At 40.5% G+C, this 21,512-nt stretch overlaps 1 protein-coding gene across 1 annotated transcript; it reads left to right on the top strand.

Annotated features, from left to right (window-relative positions):
• Positions 1-3,710: 3,710 nt before the first annotated feature.
• Positions 3,711-19,728, top strand: SMPD4 (sphingomyelin phosphodiesterase 4; the record flags this gene model as incomplete). Its single annotated transcript, XM_079543641.1, has 19 exons — positions 3,711-3,749; positions 3,896-3,982; positions 4,638-4,780; positions 4,910-4,985; positions 5,802-5,910; positions 6,257-6,309; positions 6,719-6,870; positions 7,542-7,674; positions 8,137-8,208; positions 11,583-11,672; positions 14,405-14,550; positions 15,017-15,107; positions 15,676-15,776; positions 16,056-16,219; positions 16,848-17,053; positions 17,542-17,775; positions 18,501-18,632; positions 18,795-18,923; positions 19,402-19,728. 19 exons carry the CDS (start codon positions 3,711-3,713, stop codon positions 19,726-19,728), a joined length of 2,484 nt encoding a protein of 827 aa, XP_079399767.1.
• Positions 19,729-21,512: the final 1,784 nt, after the last annotated feature.

Raw genomic sequence — 21,512 nt, 5'->3', positions numbered from 1 at the left:
CTGAGAAGAAAATCTTCAGTCCTAAATTTGGAAACTCGAGAGCACACATAAAAAGGCACAAAATACACACCATAGTAAATGAGAGGATTGCTAAGGTACCCTAAAGACCGTGGGAGGCAAGCTGGAGTTGGGGACTACTGACACAGTGCTGCCATGCAGCACCTTATGCAATCTTATCTTAATTTCTTATGCAGAAATTAAGCAGAAATGTAAATTTGCAGAAATCATTAAGAGAAATGAATGCATGTAACAGCAATCAACTGATAAAGGAAAAAAAGAAAAGTGTTTTACAGTATAAGTTCTGCCTACTCCCTTCAGAGCTGCTCTGGCCTTGTTTCCACAAGCCCCTGGAGATGACACATTTCAGTAGGTACCCATTCTGATGCACTCCTGTCCCCTGCTTCTGGGTCTTCTCATACCAAAGAATTTCTGCAAACTTTACTTTAAAAGACAAAGAAAATGCTCTCTGATGTAACAGAATAGCTACAGCATAAACAAAAAGCCAGAGCTACGTTTCTAGGGAGCCTTCAATTTCTGTCTGAGCACCCTGTGACTCACAGTGCAGAGGTGCACAGTAGCCTCAAGTATCATTAGCATGGCTTTCCACAACTTGAAGAGGAACCCCACATGGAAGGCCCTATCCTTTGAGAATTACCAGTTTTCTGTAAGATCCTACTACAATATATGCACTTTTTTAGTCTTTTTTTAAGAGAGAGAAATTTAATACTTGATTTTTTTTTGTCCTACCTAAATAAATTAAAGGTACAACAGATTACTCATAGACCTACATACTACAAGCAGTCAGAGGTGGACATGTCGCCCTGCAATGGTTAAATACAACCTGAGAGCCTGCTGTCGCGTCATTCAGAAGAGGTTAGACATAATGTGTGGATTATCTTTCTTCTCCTCAGACGACAAAGGAAGCATCATCTTTATCCAACAAACTGACTTCAAGCCCTAGCAGGTCTGTGCATGTAAGAGAAGGGCCGGGTAACGTCAACACCTGCATGTGCTGAACAGGTTTGGACAGAAACGTTGCTTCAGCTGAACCAGAAACATTTCCACTGTTCTGAAAATGCCCCTTTTCACCTATAGGACTCCAGGCTTCGTTCCAGCTGAATTCTCATTATCCGGTAGTCTGGTTTTGCTCCCATCAGACCATGTTTTCTCATCATTTCATCTATCCTTGACATACCCGACACCCAAACAGCTCTCCAGCCAAGAGAACATTTTGACAGAGCTGCTTGCTGTTATGACATTCTAACCTGTCCTTACAGTAAGGGATGAAATCAATTTCACCCTGCACAAGCAACAAGGTTTGTCTCATTAATCAGAAATCGATGCTGTTTCTTTAAATTAGATTATTTCTACTTCACCAGTTTCTCTCAGATGTATTGATTAACCTAATCAAGTTAAATGAATGGGAATCTGTTCCCAGCTTGGACTTCTAGCTGCTGCACCTGAGTCAGACTTCAGCAGATCGCAGAGTGGGCAAAAGCTCTCCTGCTGCTCCCACCACTGATCGCTGACTTGATAAAAGACTGCATCTTTTCCTGCAAACTCTGCTTTACTTCGAAGTGCATTACCAAGTCATTTGTTTTCATGGCAATCGTAAGAACTTGGCTGCCTTGTTAAGCTTGACCAAAACTGGAAAGCTGTTTGTGATTACACCAAGGTGACAAAATGGTGGCTTACTCAGGTGAGGTGTTGGCATGGCTGAAGTTAATCACTGCAGCTGTGCACTTCCTCACCCAATAGAAAACACTAGCAAAGCGACTGATCAAAAAAGACAGAGCAAGCACCAAAGCAGACAAGTGAATGCAAACCATGCTTCTGAGAAAAGAGCTCAAACTCCAGCAAAGTTTCTTTCAGGAAAAACACACCAACGATATTGGGGAAAAAAAAAAAAAGTCCTTTTTGCTGCTGTGGCTTAAAGACTGCTATAATATGGAGAAGGAGAGAAAGGCAATCTAGGCAAATGGCATATCATCAGATGGCACAACACTGAACCTCAGTCTCTCCACCTGCAAAATGGGAGAAAGTACATACATAACCTGCAGGTGTATGTTTGAAAATGCTGTATGTAAGAGTGACAACGGAACCATACCACTGATTTCAGCGGGCTCAAGAACAGACCTGTAAATATAAACAGCCCAGCATTCCATGGTCCTCCTCAGCAGTTCCCACAGTTATTAAAATCATGTAATAAATTTCTCCCATTAAACTATTTTATTCGCTTAATTGGATGAGTCTTGTTGTCATTTGTATGAAGCACCTCCAGTGTTCAGTCATTCTCTCAATCATTCCTTTCTAATCGTTTTCCTTCTCTATCACCCACTGAAGTACAACAGACCTCTTGTTTTCTTACCTTCTGGTCATCATAGCCATAACTTTCACAGCTGAACGCATGGCAGTAGCTTTGCCACCAAGTCCCAAAGGCTTTTTCCCGAGCTAAAATAGCTCTTTATCCCCACCTGGAGGAGGGTCCTTTCAAACAGGAGTGTTCATTCTCTTCCAGTAACCGTTTACAACTGCAAACGCTCTTGTAAAACGCTGCCAGCGTCCCACCTGGGCCACGCATTGCATCACAGCAAACACAGCGCCAGCAGTTCTGATTAACTGCACCTTTGCACGTGTCAAAGTCTTCTGCCACGTTATCAGCTTGCTGCATTCATAACACCGGGCACTTTTAAAAAATAACAACAATAATGATACAGAATATAAAACAAGAAATAAGCACCTGAATTCCCTGGCTGAGTTCCACGTGAGGCTGTCAGACAAGCTGTTAATTTTTCTTTTCTATGGTCGAGGAACTGGATTTTGCTCTGCTGCCCCGGCGAGCTGCTTGCTTCCCCTCCTTGCACCCAACAGGGGTTGTGAGACACAAAGCAGGTTGGGATGCAATCCCACATCAACACTAAGAAATAACATCCTGCTTTGCATTTTGATCCTGTGAGCATTTATATAAGCACCGAACGATTTTACACTTGTGAGTATAAACTTATCAAACATGGTAAAGTCACCTTGCAGGGTCAGAGCTCACCTTTCCACCAGATTTCCTCTATTCCAGCACAACTTTTACGCTCATTTCCCCCTCGGTTTTAACAACTGTGATGAAGCACAAGGCCACATCACCTTGTCTGACCTCATGCACAACCTAAACCAGGACATTTCACTCAGCCGTTCCTCCACCTTGCACAGAATACAACCAAAACAACCACATAAATGCTCATTTTAACCACACTAACATTTCTGGACCAAGCTTGTAAACCTTAGCAGAAATCAAGCTAAACTTTTCTGAAGAGGATTATTTTCTATAACTGTGTTCACTGGTTTTAACTGCACAGCTGCCTTCAGTGCATCATACAAATCATTATTTTCCAGGTCTTGGACTGGAATTCCCTCTCTAAGCACTACCACACGTGTCTTCCTGCCGTTTTCTGGAATAGCTGCAAAATTCCCATTAAAAAAAAAACAAAAAACAAGCAGCAGCAGACAGATATATATATATATATTTTTCCACACAAATTACTGGTGCTCCAGTAATCACAGCCTGCTACTGGGAAGCGCGTCACCATAGCAACAAGAGCACGGTTGGGGGAGGGGGCAGTTTGCACGTGTGACGCTGACGTCATCACTGCGCGCCGGATGAACGATGACGCAAACGAACTGCGACGGCTGAAGCGCGGCGGGAGGCCCGGCTGGGAAACATGGCTGGCCCGTACCTGCAGCAGCCCAGCTTTCTGCTGGTGCGTGGGGCTGGGCTGAGGGCAGGGGGGAGGTTATCAGCGCTGAGCCGTGGTGCTTCGTGGGGAGCAGCGTAATGGGGTTTGGTGCTGTGGTAGGTGTTGCTCTTTTTGGCACCGGGATCTGATTCTCGCGTAACTTATAACAGGCCACGCTGAAGGCGGACTGCGTCAACAAACCGTTTGCTCAGAGGTGCCACGATCTGGAAACGGTGATAGAGGAGTTTCCTGCCAAGGTGAGTGGCTGCAGCCTTCCCAGCAGCGTACTGCCCAGCACAGCCCCTGGAGCTCTCTGGGTTACAGTTGTCTTTGTTCCTATTACTCTTTCCAAGAGTTAGAATCGTTAGTTCAACCTCAGAGTCGGAAGGGACCTCTGAGGGCCATCAGTCCAACTCCCCTGCAATGAACAGGGGCACCACACCACAGATTGAGTTGCCCAGGGCCTTAACCAGCCTTGCTGTGAAAGTCTCCAGAGATGGGGCTTCAACCACACCACTAGATAAAGTGTTCCAGTGCCTCACCACCCTTACTGTAGAATAGTTTTGCCTTCAGGGAATCTCAGGTGAAACAGTGGGCATTTCCCAAGTGTTGAACAAAGGGCTGGTTCAGTTGACTGTGCTTCATTTATGCCTTTCAAGCTCATCTACTTTTTACAGTGGCGTGCTGCTGATTGGTGTTGTGGCAACTCCAGTTGGAACAGAAGACAGATAAACTATTTTGAGTGGAAGCTGAATGATCAATAACCAGTAGTAATCTGGAAGCAGTAATAACTAATCCTGTGCTGTTAATAGCTGGCAGCAAGTATCTTTGTGTATTCTGAAGCCTGCAATAAAGATTCCTTGAGTAAGAAATCATAAATGCTCTAGCTCTTGGTGTCTGTTCTCCTGGAAGGAACTACATGGCATTTTCCCGTGGTTGGTGGAGAGCATTTTTGGTAGCCTGGATGGCATCATCGTGGGCTGGAACCTTCGCTGTTTGCAAGGAAGAACAAATCCTACTGAGTATTCTGCGGCTTTGGATTTCCTGGATCCCAGGTAAGTACAGCAAAAAGTACTGGGAATAACCAGTGTGTAACTTTTCTACAACAGTGCCAACATATAATCGCAGAGGTGAGACAAAAGAGAAAGCTTACCATCTATTTTCTTTTCAATACTCATTTGCAGTGGTCCAATGATGAAGCTTGTTTACAAGCTCCAAGCAGAAGAGTACAGATACGATTTCCCAGTCTCTTATCTTCCAGTGAGTAATTGAAACATTTGTAAGAAGAGAAAGTAGATGTTGCAGCTATTGGAACACTGCACACACTTCATACATAAGGTTCAACCTAGGTCATGTTATAGCATATGTGTCATTAAATGGTTGCAGAGGAGAATTCCCAGCCATAAGCATTGTAGGAGATGGTGGCTGTCAGCAGTTAGATGTTGTTGGTCTAGCAGAACAAACATTGCATTGTGATTTCTGTGTCACCAGAGAAAGTGGTGCACTTTATTGTGGTTACCAGTAGTCCCAGAATGGAAAATAGTTTTCCATGCTCATCAGGGAGCATGGAAGTGGCAGTGCTTTGGGCCCATGTGTCTGAAGGTCAGCTGCTGTTTGGATATGAAGTATAACATTTCACAGCTATACAAAAATGATTATCTGCCAAGTTGTTTCACTATATTTCTTCTATTCTTACCGGATATTACCTAGATCCTATTGATCTCAATATTTCTATAGTTTTTAAGTAAATAAATCGTTAATTATGTAGTAATTGTTACTCCACAGCTCAGTTACCCTAACAAAGCTATCAGATAGACACCAGTATGCTGCTGCTCCCACTCCAACTGGAAGAAGTCATAGTGAATGCTTTTTTTCCTCGCATTGAAATACTCCTTTTCTGTGAAGTTGGCAGTTACCTAAAGAGTGTGTGTTCACAAGTAATTACTGCCATGCAGTGAAACCCCACTGAGCTGAATTTTGAGGTGTTCCCAGAATGCTGCAGAGTTTGAGAACCTGAAAACATTCGCTGCAAGTTGCTGACTATCCCAACTGATATTCCATTGCTCTCTCTTTCAGGGTCCTGTGAAAGCATCAATACAAGAGCAGGTTCTACCAGAATGCTCCCTATACCACAACAAAGTCCAGTTCACCTCATCTGGTGGTTTAGATTTGAATTTGGCTCTAAGTATCCTTTCAGCAGTTAGATATAAGAGTCAGAATAAGCCAAAAGGCTTGTTAAATTTGTTGCTATTGCATTTGTTGGAAGCCATCTCGCTGCAACTGTAAGGGTTTCAGTCTGAGACAAGCTTTCTCTGTTTGTAGCAAGATGTGTTTTCATTCCTCTAACTTACTGGTTATGTTCAGTCAGTTGGAAAGCAAGAAGGCAAAGCTGAATTTGCTGTTAAGCTCTCTAGCAAATTAACTTGCCCATGACAAAATGGAAATATAACACCCAGTCATCATCCCCAGGTATCTAACGGCTGTACCTGTTGTTTTTTTCTATTATTTGTTCCTTGACTCTGTTATTCCAGACCCATTTGAATATTACATGTTTTATTTTGCAATTAGTTTGATTACACAGAAGGTAAGTCACAATTTTAAATAGTGTGAGTCCTTTGTGACAGTGCTTTAAGATCCTTCTGAAGGGCTGTCCAACTAAATGGACAGTTTTATGTATACTCCTAGAAATTGTTATTGCTTCAGTTCTTTAAGGAAATGATTGATAGCTGGAATACCCATCTGGAGGGTACCAGTAAGCAGTCTGTCCAATGATTTGTGAGTGTGAAGCAGGCAATGGATTCCAAATGAGTTTTCTACCAGTAACACCTTTTGTACAGTCAGAATCATGGTGGCATACTGTGCTGTCTGGTTGTTTGGTCCCTCTTTCTGTTGTTACCTGCACTGCAGTGCACTATGCTCTCCTCATGCTAATTACAGTCACTGCAGCAGTTCCCAGACAACTCGTTATTCTACTTGCTGTTTGCCTGTTTCAGAACTCACCCATCACCCAGCATATCAGCCCTTCCAACAGCGCTTATTTCATCTTGGTGGACACGTACCTCAAGTGTTTCCTACCCACAGAAGGAAGTGTCCTTCCTCCACCTTCTTCAAACCCCGGGGGAGCCATCCCTTCTCCTACTCCCAGGTAATGGCTGCAGTGCCAGAGGCAGACTGTGAGAGTGCTGCTTAAAGAACATGGCTTGTTGGAAATAGATCTCCAACAGGAAGAGAACACCTCTGCTCTTTATCACCTCTCTGTGCTTGTTACATAATTACAGAAATAAAATACATATTCATTTAAATGAAATCTTTATGGTAAAAGTGAAAGTCTTAAAATTAGCTATACTTGGAACAGAAAAGGTTAAGTATGTGCAGCCAAACCTGTATAATGAGATCACTGCATTTTGAGTGCTGTCAATATTAGCATTTTATGTTAATGTAGAAAACATAGAGCAGTAATACCCTTTATAATTGCATTTTGAATGCATTTCATAAACATGAACAGAGAAGGGAAGAAACACAACAATAGGAGAATGTTATTTTTGTTTTTAAAGACAGCATTCCTGAATACAACAAGGGCTGTGTCAAGCTGGCTCAGTGCAGTGTGAATAATAATGTGGTGTTGGATTTTCTTTTAATTTAAATCAAAGTGACTTGTCATTATAGCATCATTCAGAATTTTTAAAATGCGCTATCAACTGTGCAGTTTTCTTTCTTAGAGGCTGATTTTCAGTTAAGAAACCAGTGATCAAAAGCAGTGATATATTTCTCTGTACTGAGGCTTAATGATTTCAGCATTGCTGTTCATCTTTAAAGGACTCCAGCCGTGCCTTTCACTTCCTATGGCATGCATCACACCAGCCTGCTGAAACGGCACATTGCCCATCAGCCTTCTGTGAATGCTGACCCAGCTTCCCAGGAGATATGGAGATCAGAAACACTACTTCAGGTAGGTTGGATGTAGAGAAAGGGGGAAGGAAACGACACATTTCCTGCTGCTGAGGAATTTTTTTCCAGAGAAGTTTCTAAATCTGATTCTCTCTCTATAATTCTTTTAGATGTTACATCAACTCTGTGCCTTAAGCGAAGGTTAAAGGCAGAAAACTTGCTTTTCTTCACCATCAGGGAAGGGAAAGGAGAATCTGGATTTAACAGTTGTTCTGAAACAAGTTTTTAACACATTGCTGAATTGAATTACTAATGTTTATTTAGCAGGTGCCAACTGTACACCAACAGTCACTTATGTTGATTAGTAGATGATAACTTGAAACATCTCTGAAAATCTGCATGCCTATTTTCAAGTACAGCTTAGTTTCCAAATGACCTACCATTGGGGTCTTCATGATCTAGTTTGTGACTGACAAGTGCTGGATTATTTGTTCCCCTCACTGAAAAAATATTTGTTTTGCAGATCTTTGTTGAAATGTGGCTTCATCATTATTCCCTGGAAATGTATCAGAAAATGCAGTCCCCTCATGTCAAGGTAATAGATTGTATTTCGTTCACGTACATCATCTGATGTTTGATTTATCTTGGTGTAAATCTTCTGTAGATAATTTTTTGGTTTACTGTTGTGAAGGAAACAAAATCTAATGAGTGTCTACAGGAGTGTGTCAGAACTGCTACTCTCCAGTTATGGAAAAGGTTCCAAGTGTGTCACCCAGATTTGGCTTCATTGAAGAGGTAGTGGGGGTTTGTTTTTTTTTTAAAGAGGAATTTGTGGGATGGTCACAACAATATCAAGAACCAAAGTACTCAATGACTAGAAAGACACCACTGTAAAGCCAGGTTAAATTGCACTGGGGTGAAATAACTGCTAAAATAACCTGGAATTGATTTCAAGCATAACAGCAATTCAGCATTACTGTTAACCTGAGATTATGATATAACCTGATTATATTATTATAACCTGAGAAAATTGTGTATCCACCTTACAGGATAAAGCCAAATTCAAAAGGGAAAGATTACTAAAGTGTCTTTGAGTTTTAAGTGCATAACTGTTTGTATTCCAAAATAGATTTTTTTCAGCATAAAATGGAGTCAAAAGCACTGTGTGGCTACAGAGTTCTACTTTAAAGCGTGCTGCTTTAAGCAGTTTGTGGGGGCCTGTCCACTAAAACTGTTGTGTGTAAAAACTGAGTATGTAACAGGGAGGCTAAGATCAAAGGCACTATAAATGCGAAAGGAACTTTAAGGAGAATATGTTGATCTTTAGAACTGTTTCTGAGTTTAGTGGGACTTCTGTAGGAGGGGAGAAAAATACAAAAACTCTTCAAGATTCATTTTTGTTTGAAAGAGCAATGAGAGCTGATTAATAGAAATTTTACTCCTTCACCAGGCTGTAAAGTAACGAGCACGTATGTTTTGCTGGGGAAGAGCTGCCGGGTTCTCTTTAATCTTAACACTGCAGTCAAACTTCAAGCTCCTATTAATGCTGAAGCTTTCACACTTGAGAGCCCCAGCAGCATGGCTGTGCACCAGTGCTTTGCTTGTCTGTATGTCTGTCAAGTCTTTGTGCATCAAGTGCTGTGCTTAAGCCAGAAGTGATTGCTAAACTTCTCTCCTCTGCTCACCCTCTGTATTTCAGATGCTCTCTTAATTAGAGAGCAACAATTTAGACAGTAATTGGTGATAGATGAGTCCTAGGAGAAGCTTAAAGCTGTTGAAAAATCACTTTGTGCTCCTCTGTGAGATGCATTAGGTTGCAATTTGAGGCCACTGCTGCCTGATAATACTACTATCCTTTATAAGAAGCAATCATGGATGTGCAAAAGAAGTCTTTTAATGCCTGAAAGGGGAACAGGAATTTCTTATGATATCCAGAAACGGATGAAGGACCACTCTTGCAGGACGGAGGAGAGGTTCCATTTGAGTTGGGGACAGGACTGTTCAAAGTCAGTGTTGCTTAAACTAAGCTTTGTAGGTTGATTTCGGGAGAATAGTCTGCTTAATAGTTCCTCAAATGAGGAAGCAGAATACACAGAAATGCAAATTTTGTTTTAAACCTAAGAGTAAAAGAGTTTCATTGGAAATCCAAGATCACTCTAAACCTTATTTATAAAATGACTGCTAGCTGTGCAGATTCACTTGATGCCATTTATCCTTCTGTGTGTTTGGGAGGAGCAATTAGTGACTGGGTCCTTGTATCCTGAGACCTGTTTCACCACTGGTGATTTGAAATGGTTAAATATCTGTACTGGAGTGTGGTGTGAGGTCCCACAGAACTTGCTCTTTCTTTGTCCAGCAGACAGACTTGTTTACACTGATGGGCCATCACCCCATTTTTTACTGTGCAGTTTCAAGGAATAACAGATTTTTCTTAAAACTTATTACTCTCATGTCATTACCAGTAGAAGAGAGGGAATGGGAATGAGTAGTAAAGAATTTGAGAAGGTACTTTCCTACTTTAATGTTTTGAATTCGTCCTGGATCTGGTTCAAATCTGAGTTGTCACTGCTCATTATGCTGAGTTTCACTGCTCCCTCCATTAATTCAACTGTTTCCCTGTTCTTTTACATTCTCCATTCATTTTCTCCTCATATGTTCCAGAGCCCAAGCATGCAGCATTTCTTTTCCTATTATTCCCTTCTTCTGTAATCACAATGAACTCTTACTAAAAAGTTGTTGATGCTTTATGTAACAATTCCTGACCTTGCAGTGCCAGGTGCCACAGACCCCAGCAGTGCATGCAGAACACCCCTTAGGTGACAGGCATTTGCTACTGATGCTGCAGCAGATGATGTGCTCAAGATGTTGAGGAACATGCAGTAACAATTCTACCACTCCAAGAAGAACATAAAACCAAAAGATACCAATCTGGCACTAGAGAAGATCGAGTAAGGACTGATCAGAGACAGCAGAGGTGTGATCTGGAGAGTTAGTTTAGATGCCTGACGATAGTTGTTGGGATGTGTAGTGTACATTGCTTTATGTTCGTTCATTAATTTCATACATGTGTGTCACTGTTTGCCACAGTATCCTGTTCACCATCACACTGTCAAAAAAATTCATCCAAGAAGGGGAGCGGTAGAGGCTTGCAGGGATTTTAGTGCTAAGGCCATTTGCATGAGCTCATAACACTGTACATTAGGTCTCTTGCTTGCTTTTGTGTGCACTTGATGTTTCCCAAACAGTAAAAGCAATGTCCTCTTCTGAGGAAATTCACAACCTGCAAGCCTCTCAGGTGGGCTTTAAGTAGAAAGAAGGTGACTGAGGAGTTGTCTGAACTGGGAGCATATTGATCACACTAACACTCATCATGAAAAGCCAACCTTTTCTCCTTCTTTCTCCTTGGGAGAAAGAAGAAAATATTGAGTTTCTTCCTGGTACACAAACCCTGCTTCTCTAGCACTGCCGGAAAAAACAATAAAGGTTTCCAACTAGCATAAAAAAGCATGCATAAAAATGAACATTTACTAACTACTGGGGGGGGAAAAAAACACTACAAAGCCTTGTTGCTGTATTCAGCTTCTGAAATGGGGAGTTTGGATGAGTTGATCTTATGGACCTGATGCTTCATGGTTTATTTGGGAAAAGCTCCTTATCCCATACCACTGCCTGCTCTAAGGACAGCAAAAACAAAAAAAACAAACCCACAGCCACAATTCTTTCACTCCTACTTGTATTTGCAAGTTGATAAAGGCTATGAAAGGCTGTGGAGTCATGCTACTGAATAACAGAAGAGGATACTGTGGCTGCAGTTGTTATTGTGACATGTTGTTCCTGACTGTATTTGTGATGTTCATTTTTCCCCACCCCCTTCTTCCTTGGGCTCATTCTCACTTTTATTTTTTTTCTCTTGCTCTCTTCTCTCCTTTTTCCCCCTCACCCCTTCCTTTTTTGTTTCTGTTGTCTCAGCTGGAGGTTCTCCACTACCGACTCAGTATCTCCAGTAAACACCACGGTAGTCCTGCCCAATCCAGCTACCAGGCCCTCCACGCATACCAAGTATTACCATCTTTTCATTTTGTTTCCTTTTAAAAAATCTTGTTCCATCTTACAATCTGCAAAGCGTGTTAGTGCTCGTGGAAAAAGGCACTGCATGGTTTAATAACCTGATTGAGTACAAATTACTGAGGTATAATACACTTCTAGTAAAAGCAGGTAGTGAGAGGTACTAGCAAAGGCCATGGAGAAAGCAGTTAAAGTTCAGTGTGTATGAGGACTAATTGGGAACTACGTATTTAGAATGCATTCTTGTAATGCACTGTAGGACACTTGTTATCAGCTGTGCTAACAACTTCTGACATCCAAACTGGCCTCACTGATTACACACTTCTGCCTCTCAAGAACTAATAATTTAAGCAAACCTTGAATGGAGGAGTAGATCTGAATTGGCATGGCTGTAATTCAGTATGAAAGTAGTTCATGCCTGGTTTTTGTGTGGGAGGTTTTTGTTGTTTTCAGCCAGTGAAATGCCATGGGATAGCACTGATTTGTAGTGGCAGTGTGAACTTGATTGTCCTGCTCTGCAAAATGACACAAGTGGTACACTTGCAGATTGTTCAGGAAATGTGCATGCAAGAACACTCCTGTTGGAACGGATTGCCGATTTCTCTTTCCTTACTTTAGTCCTTTATTCATTGGGTTTTCATTTTGAAAGGGGAGGGCTAAGAGTATGCAGTATAAAGCTCTTATCACATTGCAAGGCTCTTTGGCACTACGTTAAATTTTCCTGCTTTTAAAATTTGCTATTTTTATATAAAGTACTGTGAAATCTCAGGATACTGCTTAAAAAGGAAAATAGGAAATATTGCTTGGCTGCTGCTGCAGCCTAACCTGAAGTCTGTGGGGGGGGGGAGGGGGAGAAAAAGTTATGAGGAAACCCTTAAAACAGTAACATTCATTGTTTTGCTGATCTGGGCTAGGAGAAAAATAACTCCTAAGTGAAAAAACTATTGTGACCTGAAGTCATGTACTGAAATGGTATTTCTGCAGGTTCCAAAGGTACTTTCACGTGGAGCCTAGAATTTCTAGAGAATAACACCTATCGGCCTATAGCAGGATATTAAATGTTTCTGATTACTTCTAGACATCTTTATCTAAACTCCTTAGGACTCCAGATAACATGCTTACATAGTCGGGGCTGTCAAGAACACAAGCAAGACTTTCCATAGAACTGATAACAGGTTATCTGAGGTTCCTTGACTGGAACGGATTTGTCTGTACCACGTTAACAGACCTATCAAGCCTTGGTTTTTTTCCTGGAGACAACTTTGTAGTCCCTAACCCTAAGAAAAACTTTTGATGCAATAGGAAATGTAAACATCTGTCTTACTTCAGGCATCACAGACAAAAAGGACACGCACATATAATAATTATATGCATGTATGTACATACATAGCTGTAGTAGTCAAGAAGCAGAGGCTTTTGGTATGAAATACAGTTAGTCCTTGTAATGCTATAATGGGATGATAATAGCAGGGTGGCAAAGTCTTTGACTACAGCAAGAGAACAAGCCCAAATGCAGCAGCCATGGACACAGAAACGAAGGAAAAGAACTGCTTACCTTTGGAAAGCCTCAGGTAGGTAGGGGGTCTCCAGCAAGAGATGCTTTTACCTTCACTGCCAACGTTTAAATGAAGGCCACATCCTGGCTGCACCCCTTCTGGTCACTCAGGTACATTGCTTGCACCTGAGCTGCCCTGCCCTGCCTTCCCTAGGTGCTCAATCACTGGTTCAGGCTATGACTTAGCATTTCCACTACAGTCCCTTAGAGCTGTATTCAGAAATCTTACCTCAGCATGGCTTCATTATGGCATTCTGGAAGCCTCTTGCAGCTACTAATACATTTTTCCAGCATCTTCCATTATACTTGCAGCTGCAACTTTAGTTTCACGTACGCTCTGCTTGACTTTCTAGAAATACGAGAGCCGTGAGTCTTAGAATACAAATGGTATCTTAAAACTCACCTTCAGTAGCGGATTGAGGTTAGTTCACTACTCCTAAAGCAGATTACAGTAGCAAAGGAGTTAACACTTTGTTTTCAGACTGTGCAGCAGCCCAACTCTGGTGTTGGGCCTAGGAGAGCTAGTTCCTTTCTCACCACATTCATCTCCCTGCCGTATCTCACACTCGCTCATTTGTTAGCAGTCACTGTGCCTCACCATCACTCCCTGTGCTATTCCTGCCTGGCTACTTCTACCTGTAACAGTGCTAGAAGTAACAGGATCGTGCAGGAACTTGAAGCAGTACATATTCTTTGCATGACTTTCTAGCATTATTCTTTCTTATAAGCCATATGAGTACCAGCAGAGTAAGGAGAACTCTAAGGAAAGTCAGGCAGGAGTGTAACAAAAGGGGTGTGCTATTCACAGCAGCCAACTTTAAACCATAATGAAAGGCTGAACACTCTTATTTCAGATAGGCTGAAATCTACACAGATTCTATTCTGTTATACACACCCATAGAGAGTGCTACCTTGAAATTCACTGCCTTAGAATACCTCAGGTGCTTTTTCTTACAATCATAGTGAACTGATGATGGCAGAAGCCTGATGCAGTTTGTCCTGGGCAGCAAGTCTGTCTAAAGTTACCTGGCACCAAACTACAGTGAAAAGCTTAAAAGAAAGAGAGCATTTATGTTTCAATTTCTATTCTGAAAATGCCATTTTTCTGAATCCTGGAGTATCAGTGTATAGTGGTAGTGCTGACTCTCTTCCTGTCTTCCTTTAAATCCAGGAATCGTTTAAGCCCACTGAAGAGCACGTGCTGGTGGTAAGACTGCTCGTGAAACATCTGCATGCTTTCAGTAACAGCCTGAAACCAGAGCCTCTCTCCCCTTCGGCCCATTCCCACACAGCCAGCCCGCTGGAAGAGTTTAAAAGGTAAGTAGGTGCATGAGCATTCTGTCTCTGGAACAGATAGTTTTTCTGCCTGGCAAACTCTGTTTTCATGAGATGTTGGAGTTGTTTTGATAGTTAAATTGAGAGGTGCATTACTCAAAGTACTGGAGTACGTATGTGAAAGATTACGGATAATATTTCTCGTATTCGTTAGATAGGAAGTCAGCTTCAGAATGCAGATGTCCTGCTGCTAAGCTGGTCTTGTTTTGCTACCAGTCAAAAAAAAAGAAGATGCTAACAGGATTCCTGAGCTGAGGCTAATGGAGAGTTTTACACATCAATTTGAGTTGAAATTGAATGGCTGGTAGCTTCAATTAAGGGAAAAAAAAAAAAAAAAGGCTCAGTCTCTTCTGTATTTGCCTTTCTGGAAGTGGATTGGGTTGTTAGTTTTAAGACTTACTGCTGGTTTATGTGTTTGAACTCAGGCTGTTACTGAATCCGTTTACAGGGTTGTGATTCCTCGGTTTGTCCAGCAGAAACTTTATATCTTTCTGCAGCACTGCTTTGGTCACTGGCCACTGGATGCCTCTTTCAGAGCGGTACGTACCTGCTTATCTGAGAATGCACTCGACAAAACTAGTGCTCAGTTACTGCTGCTTAGCACCATTCTCTTGGTTGTTGTTGTTTTTTCCCTGAAGCAGTGAAATTCTTTATATAACCACATACATTTAATGTTAGGGAAAGAGTATGGATGTATTAAAAAAAGACTAATAGGTTTTGTGGCAGCGGATGCTTGTTCTGATAGTGAAAGTGGTGGTTGCTTGAAAGAGTAGTTACTCTTAAAACAGATACATTCTTGCAGGTATTAATTTCTGCATTGTATCTAATACAGTATATCATAAACAGAAGTAATACAACATTTATGATAGCGAGATCCTGCAAACATTATGTTCTACAAGCAGGAAAAGTAATAGGTTGTAATTTAATTAAGAGCTGAAAAATTAAGGATGTAATAGAGACAGGTACTGCTTAATAAAGCTATTGTCAGCTATATCACATTTTTTGAGGAATTCATAGAAGGCAAAACGTCAGCCAAAAAGCTTTACAGAGCCCATGGCTTCTGTGCAAGTAAGACTTTACTGTTTTTTATGTGTGGTTTTTGCTTAGGTTCTTGAGATGTGGTTAAGTTACTTACAGCCATGGAGGTATGCTCCTGAAAAGCCACCTCAAACTGCAGAGCTCTTGCCTCGCAGCGTGTCAGAGAAATGGTAAGTAGGAAAGCAGCTGAGAGTCTGAAACAAGTCTCAAGTTTATGCAACCCTGAGTACACCACCAGGATTTCAGAGAAGTATTCCCTAATGTAAATTAGCTTCCTGCACAAGATCAGAAATTATTTCTTCCAATACCTTTTGTTCTGAGAGTATTCTCCTTTGTCTCAGTGCAAACAGCTCATCTTTTCAGAGATAGTACAAAAACATTCCCTCAGTGAATTCCAAAATAATTATTTAAATAGCTGCACTCACAAATTCTGTACTCACTCCTTACAGGGCTGCCTTCATTCAAGAAAATCTACTTATGTATACTAAGCTGTTTGTAGGATTTTTGAACAGAACTCTTCGAACAGATTTGGTCAGCCCAAAAAATGCTCTGATGGTGTTCCGAGTAGCCAAGGTCTTTGCTCAGCCCAACCTAGCTGAAATGATCTTGAAAGGTAAATGGATATTTTGACATCTCATGCTGTCCCATCTCACTCTTTCATCTCAATAGGTACCAACCTACCTCAGAAGTACTGAATAGATACACTTTTGTATTTTACGTGTCATTTTACCCTTCAAATATCTGTATGTCTTCATGTTAGTTTGTAATACTGGTTTAGTATGTCTACAGTCACCATCACATTTCATTCCACAAATTTTCCTTGAAGAACAAAGAACACAACATTGGGTGTTTATCATAAAGTTAGCATTTGGTTATTTAAGCTCAGGGTTAGGTAGTCTTATACTCCTCAGTGTGTTTATGCTTAACGAAAGAAGTAGGCAACTAATCACATTGCATTTAAGGATAACTAGGAAACAGGAAATTCAGGAGAGGCAAGATTTAACAAGTATTAAAGTATTGTGATTCTCCAGTGCCTTCAGTGAAAACTAATTATAGACTTAAAATGCGATCTGTACAGTTGGCATTTAGATACACTCTGATTTAAGAAAATGTAAAACACCCTAACCCAACAACTAACCCCACAACTAACCCAACAACCTTAAGATGCCTTGCAGCTAGACTTTGTTCAGCCAAAACCTGGAATATCATATAACCATCTTCACTACTCCTTCAAACTTTAGGAGAACAGTTATTCCTGGAGCCAGAACTTGTTATTCCTCATCGTCAACACAGACTTTTTATGACTCCCACACTTGGTGGAAGCTTCTTGTCATCGTGGCCTCCAACTATTACAGATGCCTCATTTAAGGTGAAGAGTCACGTTTACAGCCTGGAAGGACAGGACTTCCAGTACAAACAGATGTTTGGCACAGAAGTCAGGAACTTGGTAAGCAACAGGCATCTTGTCACATGTCTTTTGATTCTGACTAGTGGTCTCTTAATTCTGAGCATCCATAGCATCCACGTTACAGAAGTTAGCAGTGGAAAACTTCACTCTACTCAGCTGTAAAAATCTACTTACTCTTTGGTAAATAAGTTAACTTAAGGGCTTGCCAGTTTCTCTTTTCAAATGTTTGCTATGAACTTCTGATTCATTGTATGGAGCTATAGAGCAGTATCCGTCAGCCAGTCTGATAACTCTAGCAGGCAGAGGAAAAAAAGAAAAGCAGGTGGAAAAAAGAAAACGTGTCTTAAATATTTCAACCTCAATGAATGTATGTTCATTGGAAATGCAACTACTACAAGTTAACATGAACTAAGCAAGCAGGTTTGCTGGGCTTGCTCCCTGTCAGGTGTGAAGGCATGGTTTTATCCACATATATTGATGCTTAAAGGTCCTTTACAGCTCATGTTTAATTATTTTCTTTGTTTCAGGTGTTAAAACTGGCTCAGCTGATCTGCCAGGCACAGCAGACAGCAAAATCCATATCAGACCACTCAGCAGAGACAACAGCTAGCCATTCCTTCTTTTCATGGTTTAAGTTCACACCATCTGAGATGAACGGTTCCTACACTGGCAATGACCTTGATGAAATTGGACAAGACAGCATCAAAAAAACAGATGAATATTTAGAAAAGGCACTGGAATACCTATGTCAAATCTTTAAGGTATGCAACACCTCTTTAACAAATTCTAGTGAGGCAGTACAAACAAGAGTCAGGATTCCTCAAATACACTTCTAGCTCTCTTACACTTTTTGGATCACAAAGCCATCCAGTGACCCTGCCAGAAAACCTGTAAATATCACTTAGGCTTGACTTCACCTAAATACTTCAAAATACATTTCCATATAAATAGAACTGAATTTCTAATTATCAAGTCCACTTTAAGTAACCATTTTATTGGACTCTTCTGTAGTTTATATGAAACCTCAGTCTTAAGTTGTACGTACTCTCATGTTTACAAAGAGACAGCGCACAGCCTAGACTTGAAAACCAGTCCCATATCTTCTAAAGGTAAAGAACTACAAGAAATAAAACATGTACCTGCAACTCTAGATAAGAGGATGAAGTAGATATTCTCTTTTTATTTAAACTTAGAACAGGTTAAGTTCTGTTTGCTACATACACTCATGATAGAATTGATGGAAAAGACAGCTATTTTGGAGCTCTCCTGGAGAAAGGGGATATCAAACAGAACACTTCTCTGGGATTTGATAAATATGGAAATCAAGACTTCATCTCCTTTTTATTTTTAACAGAAGTGCTTTTAGGGATTTCTTGGTACTTGTGCTGGCTGTCAAAGGCATCCACTGCTAAGGAGTTTGTGAAAGGAGAGGTAAATGAAATAGATGTTCTAAAACTTACTTTAACACTGTGTCATTCTGCAATAGCTGAATGAAGCCCAGCTGACCCAGATGATGATGAAGTGTGGGACGGCTCAAGATGAGAATGGAAAAAAACAGCTTCCAGACTGCATTGAAAGTGAGGATGGCCTCATTCTTACACCCCTTGGTCGGTACCAGGTGAGAAGAGAATCATCCCATACTGCTGCCCTAGCTTGTTCTTGAGAAAACAAGTTGTCCTACATCCCAAAAAACGTAATTTTTCTGGGAGTAAGAAAGCTGCCAGTATAAAGGCATTTCAGTGGGAGCTACACTATACAGGGTTTATGTTTTCATTTCTAGATGATAAATGGCTTACGTAGATTTGATGTGCAGTATCAAGGGGACACTGAGCTTCAGCCCATACGCAGTTACGAAAACGCCACTCTTGTCCGCCTCCTGTATCGTTTATCCTCAGCACTCAACGAAAGGGTAAGTACAGCACTGCATTCCCTGCAAACCCTGTTCTTCATCACATCTGCACATAGAATGCTTGATGCTTAATGCCTTGTTCTTGCACTCTCCCCTTTATTGTGGGTGTGCGCATAAATATTTCCTAATAGCATTAAGCCTGCTAGTTTACCTCTCATTCTGCTTTCCTTACACAAAACACTCAGAATATTTTAAATGCATCTTTATGTTTGAGCAAGGAGAATATAATTAAGAATTAATATTCCTAAGTCAGGATAAAGCAAGTCTTTTCCTTCCTATAGGCATTATAGACTCAAGGGAAGTCCAGAGTTAAATAGAAGAATTGCTTTTAGTGTATTTGATGCATTCTTAGAATTTCCTGTAACACTTTCCCCCTGTATATTCAAGCTATAAATGAAGAAAACTGTAAAATAAAGCAATGCTTACTTTATACCATTAGTTGCAGTAGAATACTAACGTTTCAATTTTCTTACCTCAGTTTGCTGAGCAGATGGAAGTGCTTTGCTCCAGGGAAGATTTTATTGGCAGATTTTGTTGCTACCATCTTACAAACCCTCACTTCGTACACAAAATCAGGTACAGTCCTGTGCTGAAGGACAGAACAAACCGGAACTGGGGACCAAGAATCAGTCTGAGGTTTCTGGCTAGCTACAGGACCCTTATTTCCTTGCTAATGCTGTACTTCATTGCATCCTGGTTTTATATTGGGCCAGTGGGCTGCACGTTCATTATCCTCTTCAGCTATTTTCTTTATGCTGTAATAATGACTTTCTTCTTTGAAGGACGGAAACCACATGAACACTGAGTTTCTTCTGTCAACTATACTTGTAAAAATAAATGTTCAAAGGATAATTACCCTAGGATAGCCAATGAGTAAAATGTTTGAATTATCAGATACCTTAAAATATTTTTAATATCAAATTCAATTGAGTTTTTAATGTAAATTTTATTTTTATAAAAGTCTTCTTACGTGTTTGAGTGAATGTGACTTTTTTCCAGGGTGGGAAGAACAAGCCATCACACTGAAAACACAAAGTCACTGACATCTGCAGTGCAGTCTAGTCTAGAGACATAGGGGATATTTGGCTGCATGGTACAGAACTCAAAGGGTTCTATGAACTTACTATGTCCAGATCTACAATTCAGCTTATTCCATGCTGTCGTGTGGAGGACTCTATCCTTCAAAATAACCTGCACACATTTAGATACCTCAAAAACATAGCATTCTTTAAGTTTGTTCTCCAAACTAAGTTAGGGCTACATCACAATCACTGCTTTGTTTCTTTAGCAATGTAACAAAAAAATACATGTACAAACATTTTTATTCAGTCATACAGTTACATGCTTGCCAAAACTGCCTATCAGGAAAGCTCCTAGCAAACAGAGAGTACCTGAAGAACAGAAAAAGCACCTACATAATAGAATCAGTTGTTTACCACAAAGTTCACTCTAGTTTGAAAAATCCTATTAAAAATATTTTTTTTTCCTTGCATGATTTGAACTCGTCTCTGTCCTCCAATATTCTTCCTTTAGAAGTAGGACTGCTTGAAGAATAACCTTGTGAGATCTCCTGGCTCAAAGAGAATTAAGGGAAAGACATTTCAGAATAATAATTTAAAAATAAGAATAATGCCCTGTCACTCCCTCAGCTAATCCATGCAAAAAGACCACTAATTTCAAAGGCTCTCTCTGTTTATGCCCAACCACTTCAGTGCCAACCAAAAGCCAGGTAAGACATTCCATCAAATAATCAAAGGAGCTCATCAGTAGGACAAAAACTCTTAATTTAAGAAAGGTACTGAGCTGAAAGGAAATGGTTTCAGGCAATTACAGTAAGATTTATTTAGCTATCAGTTTGATTGCCACTCCAGTGCCCATTACAAAAAGTCAGTATTGCCACCACTGAAATGAAAAACAAAACACAAACCACCTTCAAACAGTACTTAGAAGTCAAAACTTACTATTTGTCTTGCTTATGACTGCTTTGAACATTTAATGCTGTACTTCTATGATAAATTCCTTAGCTCTTATTAGCATCTCATTTCAATTAGAAGTTGATTATGACTGTTTTTGTATGCTACTTATTGAAGAAATGAGAGGATCAGATTTCTGCATTTTTCATTTCACAACATATCTGTTATTTCTAAAAGGCAGGAATCCCTGAATCTTTCCTAACATGTTGTCTGTATTCACAGTGCCCCTGATACTTGATAAAGTTCCCAAACATTAACATTAATTTACTGGTGCATCTTTCCAAGAATTTGGGAATAGTGCTTTTATATTTGACAGGGTTCATGAACAGCTTCTGATCATTTGCCCATCAAAACAAACAGAAGCTATGTTAATATCCAGCTATTAATTTGACATGCTGCAGGCGCATGATTTATTTTCTGTTTTCAGTTTTTGTTTCCTAATTGAGATGCTGCAGTATTTTAGAATGCCTACACCACACTAAGTCTAACACTTCATTACACCTTGTTTGAAGTAAAGCCTCAGCTGCACAAGGGAAGTATTGGAAAACTGAAGGACATTTACAGTGTGCTTTCCATCTATCTCCAGATAGATTTGAAATAAATTCAGAAATGTCAT

Source organism: Tetrao urogallus, assembly GCF_951394365.1.
Source record: "Tetrao urogallus genome assembly, chromosome: 17".
NCBI lineage: Eukaryota > Metazoa > Chordata > Aves > Galliformes > Phasianidae > Tetrao > Tetrao urogallus.
Note: the sequence above shows the minus strand (reverse complement) of the source record. Positions and strands in the feature narration are given on the sequence as shown.